Raw genomic sequence first — 18,703 nt, 5'->3', positions numbered from 1 at the left:
TATTGAAACTTAGGGCCCAATTTGGACATTTTCACTTAGGGGTGTACTCACTTTTGTTGCCACCAGTTTAGACATGAATGGCTGTGTGTTGAGTTTTTGAGGGGACAGCAAATTTACACTGTTATACAAGTTTTAGTTGTTGTTTTATTAAATATATTTTTTTTCTGCCTCTAAACGTCCCTCCCTGTTAGCCTACGTATCCATGCACACATAGGCGTTTAGTGCCAGGAGCTTTTAGAGGCAGGAAAAAAAAAAAAAGCCAGTGAGTCTAGGAGCAAAAAAAACACTTGACGCTACTAAAAGCTGCTAAACGCTAGTGCTCGAGTATTAATTCATTTCTAAGGCCAGAATAAAATTATTAATTGTGGCCAATGAAATGAACGCCCAAGAGCTTGATGCCTGCAAAAGCTTTAGGCCCCTTTCACACTGACGGACCGTTCAGGTCCGCCTGTCAGTTTTGACGGAGGACCTGAATGGGCGCTCCATGCTGGTCTATGGAGCAACGGATGTCAGCAGAGATCTGTCCGACATCCGACCCGGTCCGATTCGCCAAAAGCAGATGGATGGCACTACGTCCGGATCCGTTGCTGGCGGATGAGATCTGATGAAAACGGACATGCGGTCCGTTTTCATCTGATCTCTCCATAGAAACCAGGGCGCTGGACAAGCCCCTCTCCGCTCAGTGAGCAGAGAGGGACCTGTCATCCGCCGGCTCAGCGGAGATCAACGGAGAGATCTCCCTCTGAGCCGGCGGACAGAGGCGGACTCCGCCTTGTCTGAAAGGGGCCTTAGACATCGTCAGGCATGTTTTCTGCAAAAAACGCTGCTGGCTTCTAGGATAGTTAAATAAATGTCCTGTGTGCATGAGGCCTAAAAGAAAAAGTAAAACTGTGGCCCTAAAAAGAAAAATGTCTTACCAATATCAGCCTCCACTGCCCTGTACATTAGCCCTTTCACATGGACATCTCGAATTGCATCCTAGTGAATGAAAAATAAATAGTCTACATAAGAAACATGTCTGGTAATTTTAAGAAAGATTCAATACAGGTTTGGTAATCTTATACAGCCATGTAGCAAACATCAAATACATTATGCCGCTTGCGTGTGTTAAAAAAAAAAAAAAAAAGTAACAGAGCAAAAATTAAAGTGATTGTAAAGTCTAGTTTCTTTCCCTATAAAAATAACAAACATGTCATTTACCGGCTCTGTTGAAGTGGATTTGCACAGAGCAGCCCGGATCCTCCCCTTAACGGGTTCTTCTTTGCTCCTGGCCCCTCCCTCTTGTTCAGTGCTCCCACAACAAGCAGCCTGCTATGGGGGCACCGGAGCCGTGTCACAGCTCCCTATGTGCATTCTGACAAGGAGCCCCAACCCGTCACGTCCCTTCTCTCCCCTGATTGCTGTCAGTCAGATAGCCAGTGGGAGCCAATGGTGCCGATGCTGTGTCTCAGCCAATCAGGAAGGCGAATCTCGGATGGCTGAGACACACGTGTACATCGCTGGACAGAGAGGGATCTCAGATAAGTGTTAGGGGGGCTGCTGCACACAGAAGGCTTTTTATTTTAATGCATAGAAAGAAAAAAAAAAAAAAAAAAACACACACTTTCTGCCTTTACAACCCCTTTAAGTATGCAACACCCTCCTAGGTAGGTGTTAGAAGAGAGTATAGTTTTTGATCTGCTTACCAGGAAGATGGTCAGGTAAAGCATATTAAAGGATTTTCTCAGACTTTGTTGCAGATTTCTAGCCAATCGGCTTGGGGTTGAAATTAGACTAGTTCTTGCCAGAGTAGCTTTTGCATAAACATGTGCTCAAAGTTTCTGCTGTAAGAAATACTAGAGAAGACAGTCATCTTTCCTACGAGTGCATATTTTAGGGATGTAGCAAACATTTCTAAGAAATTCAACCTGCTAAAAGCAAAGTACAAACCAAATCATTTCAGGAAGTAGATCTCAATAGCTGTATTGAACTTTAAAGGGGTTGTAAAGGTAAATGTTTTTTCACCTTAATGCATTCTATGCATTAAGGTGAAAAAACATCTCACAGTGCCGGCGCCCCCAGCCCCCCCCCCCCCCCCCCCCGTTGTACTTACCTGATCCCTCGAAAATCCCGCGCTCGCCCCCGCTGTCCTCTTCACCACGCAGCCTGGCCGCTGATTGGCTGGAGTGGATGGATTGAAGGCAGCGCAGCCATTGGCTCGCGCTGCTGTCAATCACATCCAATGACTCGGCGCACTGGGGGGCGGGCGGCTATAGCCACCGGCTGCATCACGGGAGCGCGCCCGCAGATGCTTCTCACCATGCGAGGGAGCTCGCATGAACGTGAGAAGTACCCATGAGAAGAAGCAGAGACAGCCGCCGAGGGACCCTAGAAGAGCAGGTTCGGGGCCACTCTGTGCAAAACTAGCTGCACAGTGGAGGCAAGTATAACATGTTTGTCATTTAAAAAAATAAATAAAATTTTTTTTACTTTACAATCCCTTTAAACAATACATAAATGCAATGGGATGCATTGCATGCAAGCTTCCCATTTTTTGTAGATTTCTGGAGAAATAGTTACTTGCTCAGGTGCAATGAAAAATAAAATTGTATTTTTCCCCATTAGAAAGTTAGATGTATTTGCCATTACACATCTGATGAACTGGAACATTAAAAGTGAAACTAAAAGGGTGAATACTCACTTGTCCAATGGTCCGTCACTGGCATCTTCTTCCGGGTGCCAGTCTTTGGGCCTCTTCTAGGTGGGAGATGTCACTCCTGCACATGCGCAGGAGCTAGTCATCCCGGCACTCAGTGATCATCCTGTCCACTGAACTGCGCATTTAAAGCACAATTTATTGCAGAAAAGAGTGCATGTCTCTTCTGCAATAAACACGCTTTAAACACTGGCAGCTAACAAGTCATACAATGAGCATGTACAACTATGATCAAGACACCAAAATGAAGCCCTTCAACATAACACACCGAATTCTTGTCCATACTTTTGCCTTTTTAAAACTCATCCTGGATGGCATTTCTGGGTATCTGTCATTCTACCATTCATGAAAAACTATCCCCGTTTCATAAAGAGAATAAAGCAATACCAATTTCTCTAGTTGACTGTTACTCTGTAAACATATTTTAAACAAACTGAACTCTGTGGTGACTTTTACCATTGGCTGCATCACGGTTATCAGCCATTTTTACTTTCAAATAATGTACACATACCTTAACATCCTTATATAGGTGAACTGGTTCATAGTCTATGTTGTTTTTCAAAAAGTAGTCATTGACACAAGAGAGAAGAGTCATCTCTGGCAATGAGAATATGTCCATGAATTGCTTCAATGTGTTGCCTTCAGAACTCTGTAGATAGAAAGATAAATTTGTTAATTTTACTGTCTATATATAAAACCATGAGCCAGCTGGAAGAATGCTGAATAAAAATTATATAAATTATATACATATATGGTATTTATTTACTAAAAGTAAGCTTTTAATCTCTGTAAATGTCAGCCTTTTTACCAACCTACACAGAAGTAGTTACATAGCATGTGAAGTGAAGCCTTGAACTCCACCATCTGGCTGGAACAAAACAAAAAACAACCCATAATATTCATATGCTTTATATCATATTTACCTAACTGAAATAATCCTGTAAATTTTTGGGTTGTCACCATAACAGGAAAGGACATTTTTCAGTGGGGATTCTAGTTTTCCTGACCCTGATGAGAACCAGAAATTCCTTCCATTTGGAGGGATTTCTTCTCAATTTCTGTCTTGCCTTTCAGACAGGAAGTGAAGGGAAATCACCCCAATGGGACACAGATGTAAAAAACAAAAAAAAAAAAAAAAAAAAACCCAACATACATACACATTTTGCCTTTAGTCCCATTTTAAATTACTAGAGCTATGTATAAAACCACTGTACTAAAAAAAAAAAAAAAAAAAAAAATATATAATAATAATAATAATAATAATAATAATAATAATACCAATCCTACAGCATAAAAAAAACAGACGCAGTATCATACCATTATTGTAGTGTTACCTTTCCATAGAAATCACTCATGTGCTCCAACGGTACATGGGAACCTTGGTACATTTCAATGACTTCTGAATCTTGCACAACATCAAATCCTCTGCAAGAGAGTCATGGTTTCAAAGCCAGATTTAAATGAGGTCTCCTTGAATACTCTACAAATTAGGACATTTATAACCAGTGTACATTGTGATATCTTATGGCAGGTGTAGGTAACCTCCGGCACACAAAGCCTATTACGCTAGCACTCAACTCCCTCACCATCAGCAAAGCAGGTAAGTGTCAGTGGGACACGAATACATTCCAGTTTCAGAATTCCCCACGCTGCACCTGCACTGAGGGCGAGGCACTGTGCCCCCACACATTGTAAAAAGATGGGAAACTTTGGTTCTCTAACTTTGCTGTAGCTGCGATCGTCAGCTTTTGTGATGGGGAAGAGATTGGGTGCAGTTCTGCTTGGGGGGGGGGGGGGGGGGTGGGTGTCCCTGTTTCCAGGAAGAGAGGGACTGTCATTGGCCATCGCTAAAACCAATCACAGTCCTGCTAGCTCCACCCACCATCTGGAGGAAGACTACTCGCTTGGTTGCCTCTACCAATCTCAGAAAGAAGGGATTTCACCGATTGAGAAAATCACAATCAGGTGACAGTTTGTGGAATTACTGTTGAGCTTCTGGGAACTTTGTTGAAATTATTCCTGAACCTTTGCATCACTTACTACTGAACCCCTTACATCTTTGGCGCTGCAGCTACGCCCCCCAAACTCAAGTGGCTGACGTTCACCTGCTGACGTGCTCATTGTAGGACACAAACACCCCGGAGCGACGGACGCCAAGCGACCGGGGTCTGATCCCCTACTACAGCCCAGCAAGACACACCGGATTATAGCGGAGGACGGCCAGGGAGATCTATTATCCCTGTTTTTATCTACTCAAATGTGAGTGCACATCTTTTAAATTATAAATAAAGCCATGTTTTAATAGACCTACTACTCTCAGAGCGGCGCTGCTCTACCTCTCTTTTCTCCTTAAAGTGGTGTTGCCACCAAAAAAATAAAACTACTTAAAATTCTTTAAAAAAAAATCAAAAAAAAATAATTGGCAAAAAAAATAATTTTTACTCACCTCTAAATACCGGTTGCTAGGGGGTCCCTCGTAGTCTGCCTTCTTCATTGCCCGGGCTGGTGACATCACTTCCCCTCGCGCCGCACATTCACCTGGGACCTGTCATGTGTCCCAGGTGACTGTACGGCGTATCACGGCGCCCTGCGCCGCTCGCGCATGCGCAGTGGGTGCCCGGCTGTGAAGCCACAGCCGGGTGCCCACAGTATGCATGACGGCGCCGCGAGCGGAGCGGGGAGCTTCGTTCCCCCGCATCGCTGGACCCTGGGGCAGGTAAGTGTCCGATTATTAAAAGCCAGCAGCTGCAGTATTTGTAGCTGCTGACTTTTTTTTTTTTTTTTTTTTTTAGGGGGTACCCCACTTTAAGCAACAACCACACTTTTTCTCAGCTGCGGGGGCCCAACTTATGATCCTGGTCACAGGACCACCCACTGCTTTCCAAAAATGCTCCTGACCTGAGCTCATCATTGCACATCCATTCCAGATGCTTGTATGTGACATGGCATACATCACATACAAGCATGTGGGCTGGATGCAAGAGTTGGATCAGCAGATGTGTCATCTCTGCTTCCTTTCACCACTCTGCATATCAGAGATGAGAAGAGGGTACAGCAGTGGGGAAAATGGGCGGGGGGGTTTCACAGATGTGTGGAAAATGAGTGGGGGGGGGGGGGTTAAGCGTCGGGACAAAAAAAAAAAAAAAAGAAGCAGGGGGGGGTAGAGCAGTGGGTCAGGTGTGAAAGGAGGTGTATTGGTGGGACAGATATGCGGAAGGTACAGTGGTGCAGCAGATATGCAGGAGGTACAGTGGTGGGGCAGATGAGAAAGCGGGTTACAGTGGTGGGGCTGATGAGTTCAGCGTTAGGACAGTTGAAAAGGTGAATCAGTAGCGAGACAGAAGAGCATGGGGATACGGCAGTGGAGCAGATGTGCAGGGAGGTACAGTGGTGGGGCAGATGAGAAAAGGGGGCAACATTGATGGGGCAAATGAGCGGGGGGGTTTACAGTGGTGGGAGGGATGAGAAAGGGGTTCAGCGGTGGGACAGAAAAAGCAGGGGATTACACAGTGGTGGGGCAGATGAGAGGGGGGTTACAGTGGTGGAGCCGCAGAGGAGAAAGGAGGTACATTGGTGGGACAGATGAGCAGGGGGTTACAGCAATAGGGCTGATGTGCAGAGGAGAAAGGAGGTACATTGGTAGAACACATGAGCAGGGGGGGTTACAGTAGTGGGGCAGATGAGAAGATGGTTCAGCAGCGAGACAGAAGAGCATGGGGGTGGGGCAGATGTGCGGGGGGGGGGTACAGTGATCTGAGGAGTTAAGGTGCATGAATTGGGGCTGATCTGAGCGTGCAGGATGTTAATTTCTCACTACTGAAGTAGTTTACAGCATTTACTTTATAAAAAATCCTTTTCGTGATTGAGTGTGTAAAGTTGACTTTTTTTGTTATAAAATTGGCACGCTTAATTTCTTTGAAAACATTTTTTTTGGCACATTATGCTCAAAAGGTTGCCTACCCCTGCCCTATGGTATTACCTTTCACATCTCTACAGCAACTACACAACAGGTTTTGTAGGGAGAACAGGGAAGGAGCAGAGGAGTGGGGCCAGCACTGACAGTAATTGGACTCTTCCACAAAAAGACAGGGCTTTGCCATGCAAGGAAGGAGGGGGTGGTTATTATTCATGATTTATATAGCGCCAACAGTTTATGCAGTGCTTTACAATGTAGAGGGGGACAGCACAATTACAGTACAATATAGAAGGCCCTACTCGTAGAGCTTACATTCTAAAGGGAGGGGTGGTTATGCTAGGGAATTAACTCTGCTGGACTAGGCACATGTGCTTTTATCTGCAATATTCTAGTTTTGTGATGGCACCTTTGCTTTGGGGGCAAATCACCATGGTATAGCAAGGACATTTTCACAAAAAAAAAAAAAAAAAATTAGATTTTTAGCTATCATTTATTAAAAGAATTGGCTGTTATGTTTGAAGAATTGTGCCTATGACAGCAATTTCTAAAAGGTCTACGTGTATTTGTAGGACAAAATAGCCATAAAATTATTTCTAGACAAACTTTAACCAATATAATAACGCAGACCTGTACAATAACAAACTGTCACAAAGTTCCCTCGATCTCATAATAAATGCATGACGACAACGAAGGAAAAATCACAAATGCTTCTTGGCGAGTATCCACCAAAATTAGGCACATCCATGTTAATGCCTTTAAAAAAGAAGCTCCAGGCTCCATCAGAAAAAAATTTAAGTCAGCAGCTACAAATGCTGATTTTTATTATTAGGACACTTACCTGTCCAGGAATCCAGCAGTGTCCTTACACAAGCCGATTTTTCAATTAGCTATTGGGTGCTGCTGTTGCCATGCAGCTCCATGCTGTGCTCTGTGAATGGGCCGGCTGCGAAGGGGAAGGGGGGGAGAAAGAGGAAGAAGAGGAAGAAGAGGAAGAAGAGGAAGAAGAGGAAGAAGAGGAGGGAGGGAGGGAGGGAGGAGGAGCTGGAAGTGGGAGCAGGTACCCGTCAAAATGATGTACCCGCTCCTCCCCCCCCCAAAAAGGTGCCAAACGTGGCAGCAGGGGATGGGGAGTGGGTAGTGGGCAGACCCTCTACTCTACGAAGTTTAAAGTGGGGTGCCCCTTAAAAAAAAAATAAAAAAAAAAAATTACAAGTCAGCAGCTACAAATACTGCAGCTGCTGACTTTTAATAAATCGCACACTTACCTGTCCACTCCGCTCGCCCGCCCTCCCCGGTGAAAAACCGTTACGTGTTCCAGATGACTGACTGTCGAGGGGAAGTGACGTCAGGTGCCTGGGCACTGAAGGAGGCAGACTACGAGGGACCCCCTAGAGGCGAGTTACTTTTTTTTTTTACTCTTTTTTTTTTAACAAAGGAATACAACACAGGAACATCAATACAAAGGGACATAACTTACAGTTAGTAAAAGTATGTCTTTTTGAATCTTCTTGTTTTAGAAGAATTTTGCATCTTTCCTACCCTCATCCCACAGCTAATGGGCTGTTCGAAGTGCTCACCAAGAAAGCTCAACTATACCCACCCTTTCCTGCCTGATCCACTATTCACAGAAGTCATATTACAGCTTCTATGAATGACACGGGATCTCTGAAGGGGGGGGGGGGGGGGGCAGGTGGCTAATTGATAGCTTTGCCCCTTGCATTCAGTGATCCTGTGTCATTCACAGATGCTGTACTATGGTTTCAATGAATGGCAACACGGGCAAGAATAATCAAACTCCTGATGAGAGCCTCGGACAGCCCTTTGCATTTTAGGTAAAACTTAGACTTTAAAGAGCACATGTATAAGCATGAATCATTTAGTAGTCTATAAACTGTATGTAAAACATAGCAATGAATGCTCTTTGTTTATGAATACAATAAAATATATGTCCTAATAAAAATTTAGTGTAACAAAACCGTTTAGTAATTTCCTTGCAAAATAAATGAAAATCAAAATGTAAATAGTGTGAACAAATTCATCCATATAAAAATGCATGGTCTGTGAAAGTGCAACACTCAGTGCTAAAAACTCAAAGTACAACCAGTGTTCAATTGCGATCTATATAATAAAATGGGACATGGTGTTTAAAAAAGGTGCATCGAATCCAAAAAGGAGGTAAATAGCTCTACTCCAGACTCTAAATTTGCCTACAGGAGGATTAGGAGCCCCTACAAAATGATTACCATAAAAAGCTGGTATATCAAGAACTCCAAAAGCTAAATAAAATGGCATTAAAAAAAAAAAAATAAAAAAAAATCCTTCTGATATTTCCAGTAAGCAGGCCAGCTATTCCCTGGAGAGCCCTGCTCCCCAAATCCATAGCAATTGTACAAATTCCTCTGCCAACCTGCAAATGCCACTCACTTGGAATAAAGCAGCATGAAGACACAAAACAAAAGGGAAGCACTCCCAACAGTGTAATATTGCAAGGCAAAACTTTATTAAAAAATACATTACACACTCATGTAGTCACGGTAATAAGCAGCACCATAAAACAGAGAAATTACAATGGCTGGCATACGTGGTGACATACAAACATCCTAGCTCTGTCCAACACATTTCGTAATACCCCTGATGTTGTCACATGTTTTATTACACTATATTATTAGCATGTATTTAAAAATTGTATTCATATATATATTTTTTATTTATACACGGATATCTGCTTTGCACCACATTGCTGAGTCTTCCTAAAGTGGTTCCAAAGGACCTGCTCTAGGAAAATGTTTTGCCCAGAGAAGCCCCAATCCTCCTCTTCTGGGGTCCCCAGCCAGGGTTTCAACCTCCTCCCCCCTTCCCAGTGCCCCCATAGCAAGCTGCTTGGAGGCACTCAGGAGGGCTCACTCTCAAGCCATGATACACAAAGCATGGCTTGGTCCCACTCTTACTGGTTCATTGGCTGTGATTGACAGCCAATGGCTCCCACTATTTCTAAGCATATTAGGAGAGGAGAGACGCTGCTCTTTTGCACAGCAATAGATGGAGATGGGGCTCAGGTAAGTATAAGGGCCCATTCACACTAGGAACTGCTATGCAGTTGTGTTCTGCACAGTTCAATTGCAGCCCATTAATTTTGAATGGGCTGAAATCGCACCACAAGTAGTGCATGCACTATTGGAAAAAGTAGAGAAAGGGTGTTCTAGGGCAGACCGCCAGTATTCAAATTATCCAGACTCGTATACATCTAAAAACGTTACACATATGCTTATATAAAATGTAAAAATAGAGTTACATTGAGACACTACATATATAAAACAAGAAATTACTGTCAATATGCATACAATTCGTGATGAGTTTACCAGTATGTACCACTTCTTAAAAACCTTGTATTCGTATACAGGACAGATATCCAGTATGAACAATCTTGTATAAAAACAAACAACCAAATATGTGTAGGAACAAAGTCACATCTTCCCAAGCTCCAGGGAAATTATCAAAGAGACCAAAAATAGGAGAGAAGTGGGCCAAACCATACATATTTATCCACAAATCATAGGCTATGGGCAGATTATGAACAAGCACCCGATAAGTTTACTCGCAGGAAGTAGTGACAGATAGGAGTTGGGCAGTCCTGGTTCTACCTCCGTTACGCAGCTCCAGCCGTTACGATTTTGAGGGATCTTGTTTTGCAGGATGTAGCTAAACTTCCCCCCCCCCCAAATTTAGATATATATATATATATATTATATTATTATATATACATACACACACACACACACACACACACACACACACACACACACACACACACACACACACACACACACAACCAGTCCTTTCCTGTAGCAGGGTTTAAGTCACTCTGATAGGAAGCACCTTGTAGTTCGTCCTGCCGACAAGGGCGGAGGCATAGTCGTGCAGGACAGATCAGATTATATCAATGAAAAAGTACAGGACACTCAGTGACCATGATACTTATAAAAGGAACTTTCCAGTAATCCTACTGCTCAATATAAAAGAGTTGGATAAACTGGTTTTAAAAGGAATCAATGAGCAAATTTTGAATAAGAAAGAGCCTTTTTGGTGCCAACGGCACCCTGGATCCCGATTATATACCATCTGCCCAAGATTCATAAGGATCCGACCCACCTTCCCGGTCGACCAATCATGAGTGGGATTGACTTGGTAACATCTCGTATCGGTAGCTATATAGATTTTTACCTTCAACCACTAGTAAAATGCACTCCATCGTATCTTAAAAACACGACCAATACCATCAAGTTACTTGAAAATGCTGAGATCAAGGGTGATTTTCTAATGGTCACTGCAGATGTGGCGTCATTGTATACCTGTATTCCCCACACTAGAGGTATTGATGCGGTCACCGATTTTTTTTAAATAGGGATCACTCCCTTACAAACAAAGCGAGTATGTTATTGAGCTATTGGAATTCGCCATTAAGCACAATTACTTTTGGTTTGATCAGAAGTTTTTTTTTACAGCAGAAAGGTGTGGCCATGGGGGCAAAATTTGCCCCCAATCTCACCAACTTTTTTATGGCCAAGTGGGAGGAGGATATCGTCAATTCAGAACACAAAACATCATTGGTGCTGTGGGCGAGATATATATATAACACAACGATCGGGGCATTTCGTTGTCATATGAATTTAGTTCTTCCAAAATTTATTTTCTGGCTCTTGAGATAGAGATGGTCTCCTGCCAATTTAAGTTCCAAATGTATTTTAAAAGTACTGATTGTAACAGCTTTATACCCATCAATAGCTGCCACCATCAATCCTAGTTAAATTCCATTCCTCACAAACAGTTGCGCAGGAATTGCACTGATGTAAATACGTATCTGATTCAGGCATAAACACTGAAAGAAAGATTTATAGAGAAGGGATATGACCCAGTATTAGTAACTTCAGAACTAAATAGAGTAGCAGGGATAGATAGGAGTTCTTTGTTGGTAAATAACCCCCCCCCCCCCCGGAACAAGAAGATTCCTTTAAATGCTCCATGCTCACTACATTCTCAGTCCAACATAGAGAAATTAAAAACATTATTTCTCACCATTGGGATATACTCAAATGATCAGGTATTGAAAAATGTACTTCCGGAACAAACCAAAGTCATTTTTATAGGAGTGCCTTCTTTGCAAGGAAAAATTGCTCCCCAATACCATTAATCCTCCAACACGACCCTCTTTCATAATTTAGTTGGCTATTTACCTCGTAAGAGATGTACCGTATGCCAATATAATGCTTGCGGTAGACTTAAAAGCCTTGAATTGAAATCTAATGTCACCAATCTTGTATATTCCATCAAAATATTTTGCACCTGCGCCACTGCACGTTTACATGATCACTTGCCCTTGCAGAAAGCAATATGTGGGTCACGCAATCCATGCGTTTTCCGTCAGGGTAAGTGAGCACATTGTTAAAATTAAGAATGGTGATGTTAAGCATAATGTGCCCCCGGCATTACAGAGAACACCATAGCCGAGACGCCAGGTGTTCCCAGTTTCTCATCATTGACAAATATGTCCCCCCTTGGAGGGAAGAAGCCATGACATGTGGGGTCTCATGTTTGGAGACTTATTGGATTCATCAATTACAGACTTATTCACCTTTCAGACTAAATATCAAATAGGACATCAATGCTTTTATTAAAAAGGCGTGATGTTATGTTATTCTGGATACCATTGGGTGCAGTCAGTACATATGGAATAGTTTGTATATCCATATGTTCGGTGTAAGACTCTTCCGAGAGCAGCATGTAACTGACGACCGCGTCATGCTTTTGTCCCACTGTCAGCGGCGCCATCTTTTTGTTTATGTCTGATATGGTGTTGGACGTCATATCCGCTTCCGCATGTCAGAACAAGGCTTGGGACGCATGCTGTGGCGCCATTTTGGCCAAACAAGGAAGTAATCATTGAACTGCATTACCAATCAGATGGAGCCGCTATTCATTATGGGGGTACTTGGTATTTATAAAAACCTAGTGAGCACAGTGGATCAGCACCCCAGATGATGACTTATAAGTTGAAACGGGCCAGGAACCTATGCCGAGACCACTGTCACCTTTTATTTAAGTGCTTTTTTACTGCATAAATGTGAGATTATTTCCTCTGTTTTTCTATATTACATTTTTCCAAACAATATTATGCTATATGCCTTCCTTCTTTTAAAGGTGGGGTTGAATGCCTGATTCTACTGCACCCACTCATGCTTTACATCCAGCTGAAGGTCATAACTGGAGCATGAACCTACCGGATATCATCCGGGTATATTATACCACAGAGTTTGATTGACTCAATAGGTGTGTACCTATTTGAGTTCAATCTCTCTGGTAAGCATTTGGTTCCTGGTTATGGATCTACTATCAAAATTATCTATTTGTCACCATACCTGATGTACCATACCTGATGTACACACATGAATTAAAGATTGTCACTGATCTTTTTTGGACACTGCACTTGAGTTTTTCCATTTCTTTTAAAGACCTTGTGTTCTAATTACATATTATTGGACATTTTTTTTCCACTGTGCACATCACTGTTTACTTACATTGCTTGTAGCGGTTTATGACCCTTTGTTAGCACTGCACTTTATCTTTTTGATAAAAAGGACTGGTCTGGATATCCATGGGAATGTCTCGCAAGTTGAAAGCTCCAGCAAACTAGCATCTCTCCCAAAATAACCGGTAAAGTTCCAGTCAGCCTGCCAATAACCTGAATCAAAACAGCCATTATGAGGAAGGAGGAACCTCACTTTCTGCAGATTGGAGGACTTTAGCTTGAGTTTTTCTACTTCGAAACACAGCTATCTCTGGTGAGCGGGGAAAATACGTACATGCAGGTATGCATCCTTGATTTCAATTGATGCCAGAAGTTCTCCTCCTTTTAGGATGGAGACTACTGATCGGATTGATTCCATGCAAAAAGAGCGGATATTCAGGAACTGGTTTAGATCTTTGAGATCTAGAATGGTTCCGACATCTCCATTTGGTTTTTGCACCGTGAAAAGTTTTGAATAAAACCCCAACCCCTGCTCTTCCATGGGGACCACCATGATCACTTTTTGCGACAAAGGTCGGTCTAACGCTTGAAAGAGACTTTTTTTCTCTGGATCTTTGGGGATATTTGACCTGAGGAAAGGAGGAGATGGGAATTTTCGGAACTCTAGTTTGTAACCTAGAGCTATTGTGGAGACCACCCTGTCTCGAAATTCCTCCTGCCAGACCCTTGAGAACTGCAGAAGTCTTCCCCCACTCGAACGAGCAGGGGCACCCCTTCATAAAGAGGCTTTAGCATTCTGTCTTGTAGGTTACCTCATCCAGGACTTTTTTTGTCCCTGGGGTTGACCCTGAGGTTTATGTGTGCCACTGTGCAACAGCCAATGTTCTAGTAAACAGTACTACGTCTAAAACCTTTTGATATTTCAAATGGCACCAGACAGGGCTGCCCCCTCTCCCCCCTCCTCTTTGTTATGATTAAACACCTTGCCTGCGCCATATGCCAAAATGCCTCCATTCATGGCATACAAATGTCTTCTGCCCATTACAAGCTATCCCCCTATGACCTCCTAGTTTATATGCAGAATCCACATACCTCACTGCCATCCCTACTTATGGAATTCTGTTGATTTGGCACTTTTAGTCATTTCAAAATTTAATATAGTGAAAACAGAAGCTCTGAATATATCCCTGACTGCCTCTACTTTATCCCTACTGAAATCCAACTTCTCATTTTATTGGCAAACAAAAAATGATTTCATATCTCGGAGTCATTATCCCCTCCAACCTGGCCAACTTATTCCCCCTAAATTATGTCCCCCCCCCCCCCCCTACTCTTGGATACAGAAAGACTTAGAGGAATGGGGAGGATCCTCCTTGCCGTGGTTTGGGAGGATTAATACCCTAAAAATGGACACCTTGCCCAAACTCTTATACCTCTTCCAAATGATTCCCATATCATTCTTCACCTCCTTACGATCCCTAGCCATTAGATTCATGTGGAATTGGGGGCCCCAAGAGTTAAATTTAACCTACTCACTCTCCCAAAGATGGGGCAGGCCTTCCCGATTTTGAGATATATAATAAAGCTGCCCATGACACGGGTCCTGGAATGGTTCCCCCGCCCATTCCAGAAGGCTTCAGTATCAATAGAGCAAGACCTTTCCCCTGTTGACCTCCGGGCCCTTCTCTGGGGTTACAAACATGACTATACTCGTCTGCCCTCCCTCTCACCATTGACGTTAGCATCCCTTAAACTTTGGTAAAATAGGGGCCTCCACAACCTTCTTTCTTCTGACCTGGGTCCCTTGCCAATCCCACGTTTCCACAGGGAGTTGGAGTGTCGACTCTGGGGTCCTTCAAACGTTCTGAATGGCCTCAAGCTTATTCCTTTGTACACCACTCACAGGGGACCCCGATTTCTCAGGAGGGACCCTGTGACTGGCTCACTGCCCTAAATATATGTCTACATACACCAAACACCTACACACTTCCTCCCAAATACACCACACATATACTGGTTTTGAAGATTTGTGTTCCCTTCAGGAAACGCCCAGGCACCTTCTTTCATCCCTATATAGTTTGTTACAGGCCTTAACACACGACCAATTGCTACGTTGCACGAGGATGTGGTCTGCGGACCTGGGTGAGGACGATTTCTTGTTATTTTCAAGAAAAGAATTACAAGATCTTATCTAGGTGGTACAGAGACCACGCCACTCTGCAAAAAAAAAAATCTGTCTTCTCCGGCCATCTGCTGGCGTTGCGATGTCTCTGCCAGGACTTCCCTACATGTCTGGTGGGATTGTGAGGGGATCCACCCCTTCTGGACTCAGGTATTTGAATGCTACAATTCTATTTATGATAAGAAAGTACCAACCTCCCCAAAGAATGGCCTCCTTTCTATATTGCCCGGGTCAATCAAATCGCAAAAACAAAACCTACTCTGCTTTTTCATGTCCTTGGCAAGGCAACTCATACCCTTCACCCCTCCACTGTCGCGTTGGGTCTCTACCATGAATGACACCGAGGATGGGAGGAGATGCTAGCCCTTGATAATGACACGTTTGTCAAATGTGCAATGCTGTGGTCGGTCTGGCTCCGCTTCTCCACCTGACACCTTAAAGAATAAACTGTCGAGCCTGCAGGGACACTCCTAGTGCCCCTCAGCCCCCCTCCAACCCTCCCCGCCGCTCCTCTCTACATGTCCTCTCAATTAACTCCCTCACCCCCCTCTCTCTACCTTGGTCTTTTCTTTTCCTTAATTCAACCTACAAGTATTACATTATGTTGTGAACTACGAAGACTGTTAATTGGCATTGTTTTATACACCAGAAGACAGTGTTTCTTCTCGGTCTTACCATGCTAGTAAGCAGGAGCCTAGCTATGGCGATAGCCATTGGGCTGACTCCTTGTATATATGAGCTTATAGCCGTCTCCTGATTATGTTCATTTCATGTTGTTCACTGTCTTTTTTTTTTTCTATGCAAATGCTAATATATTTTCAACAAAACACAAAAATTGAAAAGTTCACTTGGACATTAGATAAAACCAGCAGAATGCTGAGAGATTCTCTGAATTAGGTCTGCAACTAACGATTATTTTCATAATCGATTAGTTGGCCGATTATTGTTTCAATTAATCGATTAATAACCTTTAAAAAAAAAAAAAAAAAAATGGGTCAAATTGACATTCATTTTCAACCACAGTGATGGGAAAAATTTGGAAATAGAAAACTTCTTAATCAAAGGAATTTTCAGACACTGTATGTGGTTTTCGTTCAGAAATTACATTCATTTTAAAAACAATGTTAAAAACAAGTGAAAATGTCAAACAAAATTCTTTCAGCGAATGTACAAAAAATATTCTCATCTGAAAATTGATCCATGTGGCCAGCACAAGGCTCAGTACACACCATTGCAGTTTTTGCTTTTGATCCGTTTCTGCAGTGCGTTTTTTGATTTTTGCGCACGTGATTTTTTTATTTTATTTTTAAATGCAAATTTCAGTAAAAACACAAATTGCTGCAAAAATGCTTTGCATTCTTTTCTTCAGCTTCTCCATTGAAGTATATGGAACCAATAAAGCACCATTTTGCGCTAAAAGTCCCTGACCCTTTCAGATGTGAACGTGTCCCATAGGAAACCATGCAAATGAACTGTAGTGCATTTCTGCAAAAAGCACCAATAAACACAGATGTGAACCAGGTCTAAGACGTTTAGTAACATAATGGGGTTAAAAATAACTAAAATGAGCCCTTTATAGCAGAAAAAATAAATAAAAAAAAAGCAGATAATCCGACTGTAAGGGGTTCATTTTTACTGTAGAATTGTGAAAGTAATATTTGCAGTAGTGATTTGCTCATTTTGTACTATAAATGGCTCATTTTAGTTTTAACCCCATAATGCTAATGGCCGATTAATCGATTACTATTTTCATAATCGATTAGTTGTTTCAGCCCTACTCTAAATATTATAGCAGATAAGTGGAGTTGAATTCGGGGTCCATAGAAGAAGCAGCCAACGCCCATTTAAAATAAAAATTTCCTTTTATTATATATTTGCACATTTTCCATTTTTAAAGTTCCACTATGCAATCATCTGAAACCTGACCATTGGATACGCTAGATATTGAATAAAAAAAAAAAGTAACTTTCTCTCAAGTTCAATGAAATTATAATAAATCACACAAATTACACTTATTAGGCTCAATTCATCAAGATTTCCAAAAATACAAAGATCTTATTTCTTTTTCGTGGCTGATGTACTAAAGGTGTAGAGCATGTGAATGAAGTAAAGTGATGTTCATATTGAATGCCCAAGGGAAAACGAATGAAACATGATTTTCACTTGCACTTCACTGTATGAAGCAAGTCAGCAAAGCTTCACTGCATTCTCTTGGGTAACTGAAAATGCAAACTAAAGCTGGACTAAGTTCAGATCATTCAAAGCAAATTAGTAATACAATTTGTCACAAAATCAGGTGGATAAACCTTGCAAAAAATAAAAATAAAAACCCCACAACTCACACACACCTGTCTTGCTGCACCTGCTTAGCACTACTCAGCCTTGTTACGGGATTAATAAAACATTCCCACTTATATCTAGTTTCTTTTTTGTAGAACTTTATTAATGATCGTTTATGCTTTCAGTTCATCGATGGGCAACATCACATTTCCCAAAAAAACAAACGCACAAGCACTCGGGTGTAGGATGCAGGAGAGGCCGCTATTGCCTTCTCTCTAGATAACCCACCGAAGATAAGATATTTTATAGACCCCAATGTGACTCTGTGAATGTCTATGTAATGACAATGGTATTATTTTAGCACTGTATCGACTCCTATTCATGAAGGATTTGGTGAATTACTGGTACATTTTTTTCACAACAGAATTGCTTTATTTTTACATTTCAGTTTCTCGTTTTACTTGATGTAAGTACCACTAGAACACATGCATGATTGTTTATTGTGTATAGTATACTGTAAAAGTGATTTCAACATTAAATAGATAAAACTGTGGAACGAAGCTGAAATTGTTTCAAATGGCAGATTAGAAGAAGAGATTACTTCAATAATGCCCAATTGTTAATTACGGATTGGAAATGAGAATGTGCTGACGCCAATTACTGCTAGTTAAGTTTACTTCAGACCTCATTTTATAGCCAAGTGTGGCTTAGCAATGCTAATAAGCTGCAATTTATTTTGCAATCCTATTCCACTGAACTGTGGCAGACGTAATCTAGAATAGAAGAAACTGCTAAAATGGTTGCATAATGTACCCTTTATGCCCTTACATAAAGGGCTTATGATGATACCCCCAACTGGACTTCATATCGCCATTTTAAATACTATAAGAAAACTGATAGAATGGTTTAAACCAGTACTCAACTACCATTAACAGTGAATATTTCCCTTATTTTTTTTACATTTGCAATAAAATACATTTATATAGGAGGTACTTGGTAGCATTGAAAAGAAGAAAGCTTTATTTCAACTAATTCTGGAAGCTGAAAAATCAGCACGATTTAAGGAATTTGCATTTGGGCATCTTGATCTGTTTTTGAAGCCGAGGT

At 41.9% G+C, this 18,703-nt stretch overlaps 1 protein-coding gene across 1 annotated transcript in view; it reads right to left on the bottom strand.

Moving 5' to 3' along the window:
- Window positions 1–18,703, bottom strand: part of NT5DC3 (5'-nucleotidase domain containing 3) — an 80,508-nt gene that overhangs the window by 37,166 nt on the left and 24,639 nt on the right. The window contains exons 5-7 of the mRNA XM_077472133.1: window positions 4,030–4,120; window positions 3,207–3,344; window positions 918–978 (exon numbers count right to left, since the gene is read on the bottom strand). Of these exons, the coding sequence (XP_077328259.1) occupies window positions 918–978; window positions 3,207–3,344; window positions 4,030–4,120 (290 nt within the window). The remainder of the gene's footprint in view (window positions 1–917; window positions 979–3,206; window positions 3,345–4,029; window positions 4,121–18,703) is intronic.

The sequence above is a fragment of the Lithobates pipiens genome, unplaced genomic scaffold, assembly GCF_037356315.1.
Source record: "Lithobates pipiens isolate NorthernLeopardFrog02 unplaced genomic scaffold, aLitPip1_a1.2 Scaffold_8, whole genome shotgun sequence".
In the NCBI taxonomy this organism is placed as follows: Eukaryota; Metazoa; Chordata; class Amphibia; order Anura; family Ranidae; genus Lithobates; species Lithobates pipiens.
Note: the sequence above shows the minus strand (reverse complement) of the source record. Positions and strands in the feature narration are given on the sequence as shown.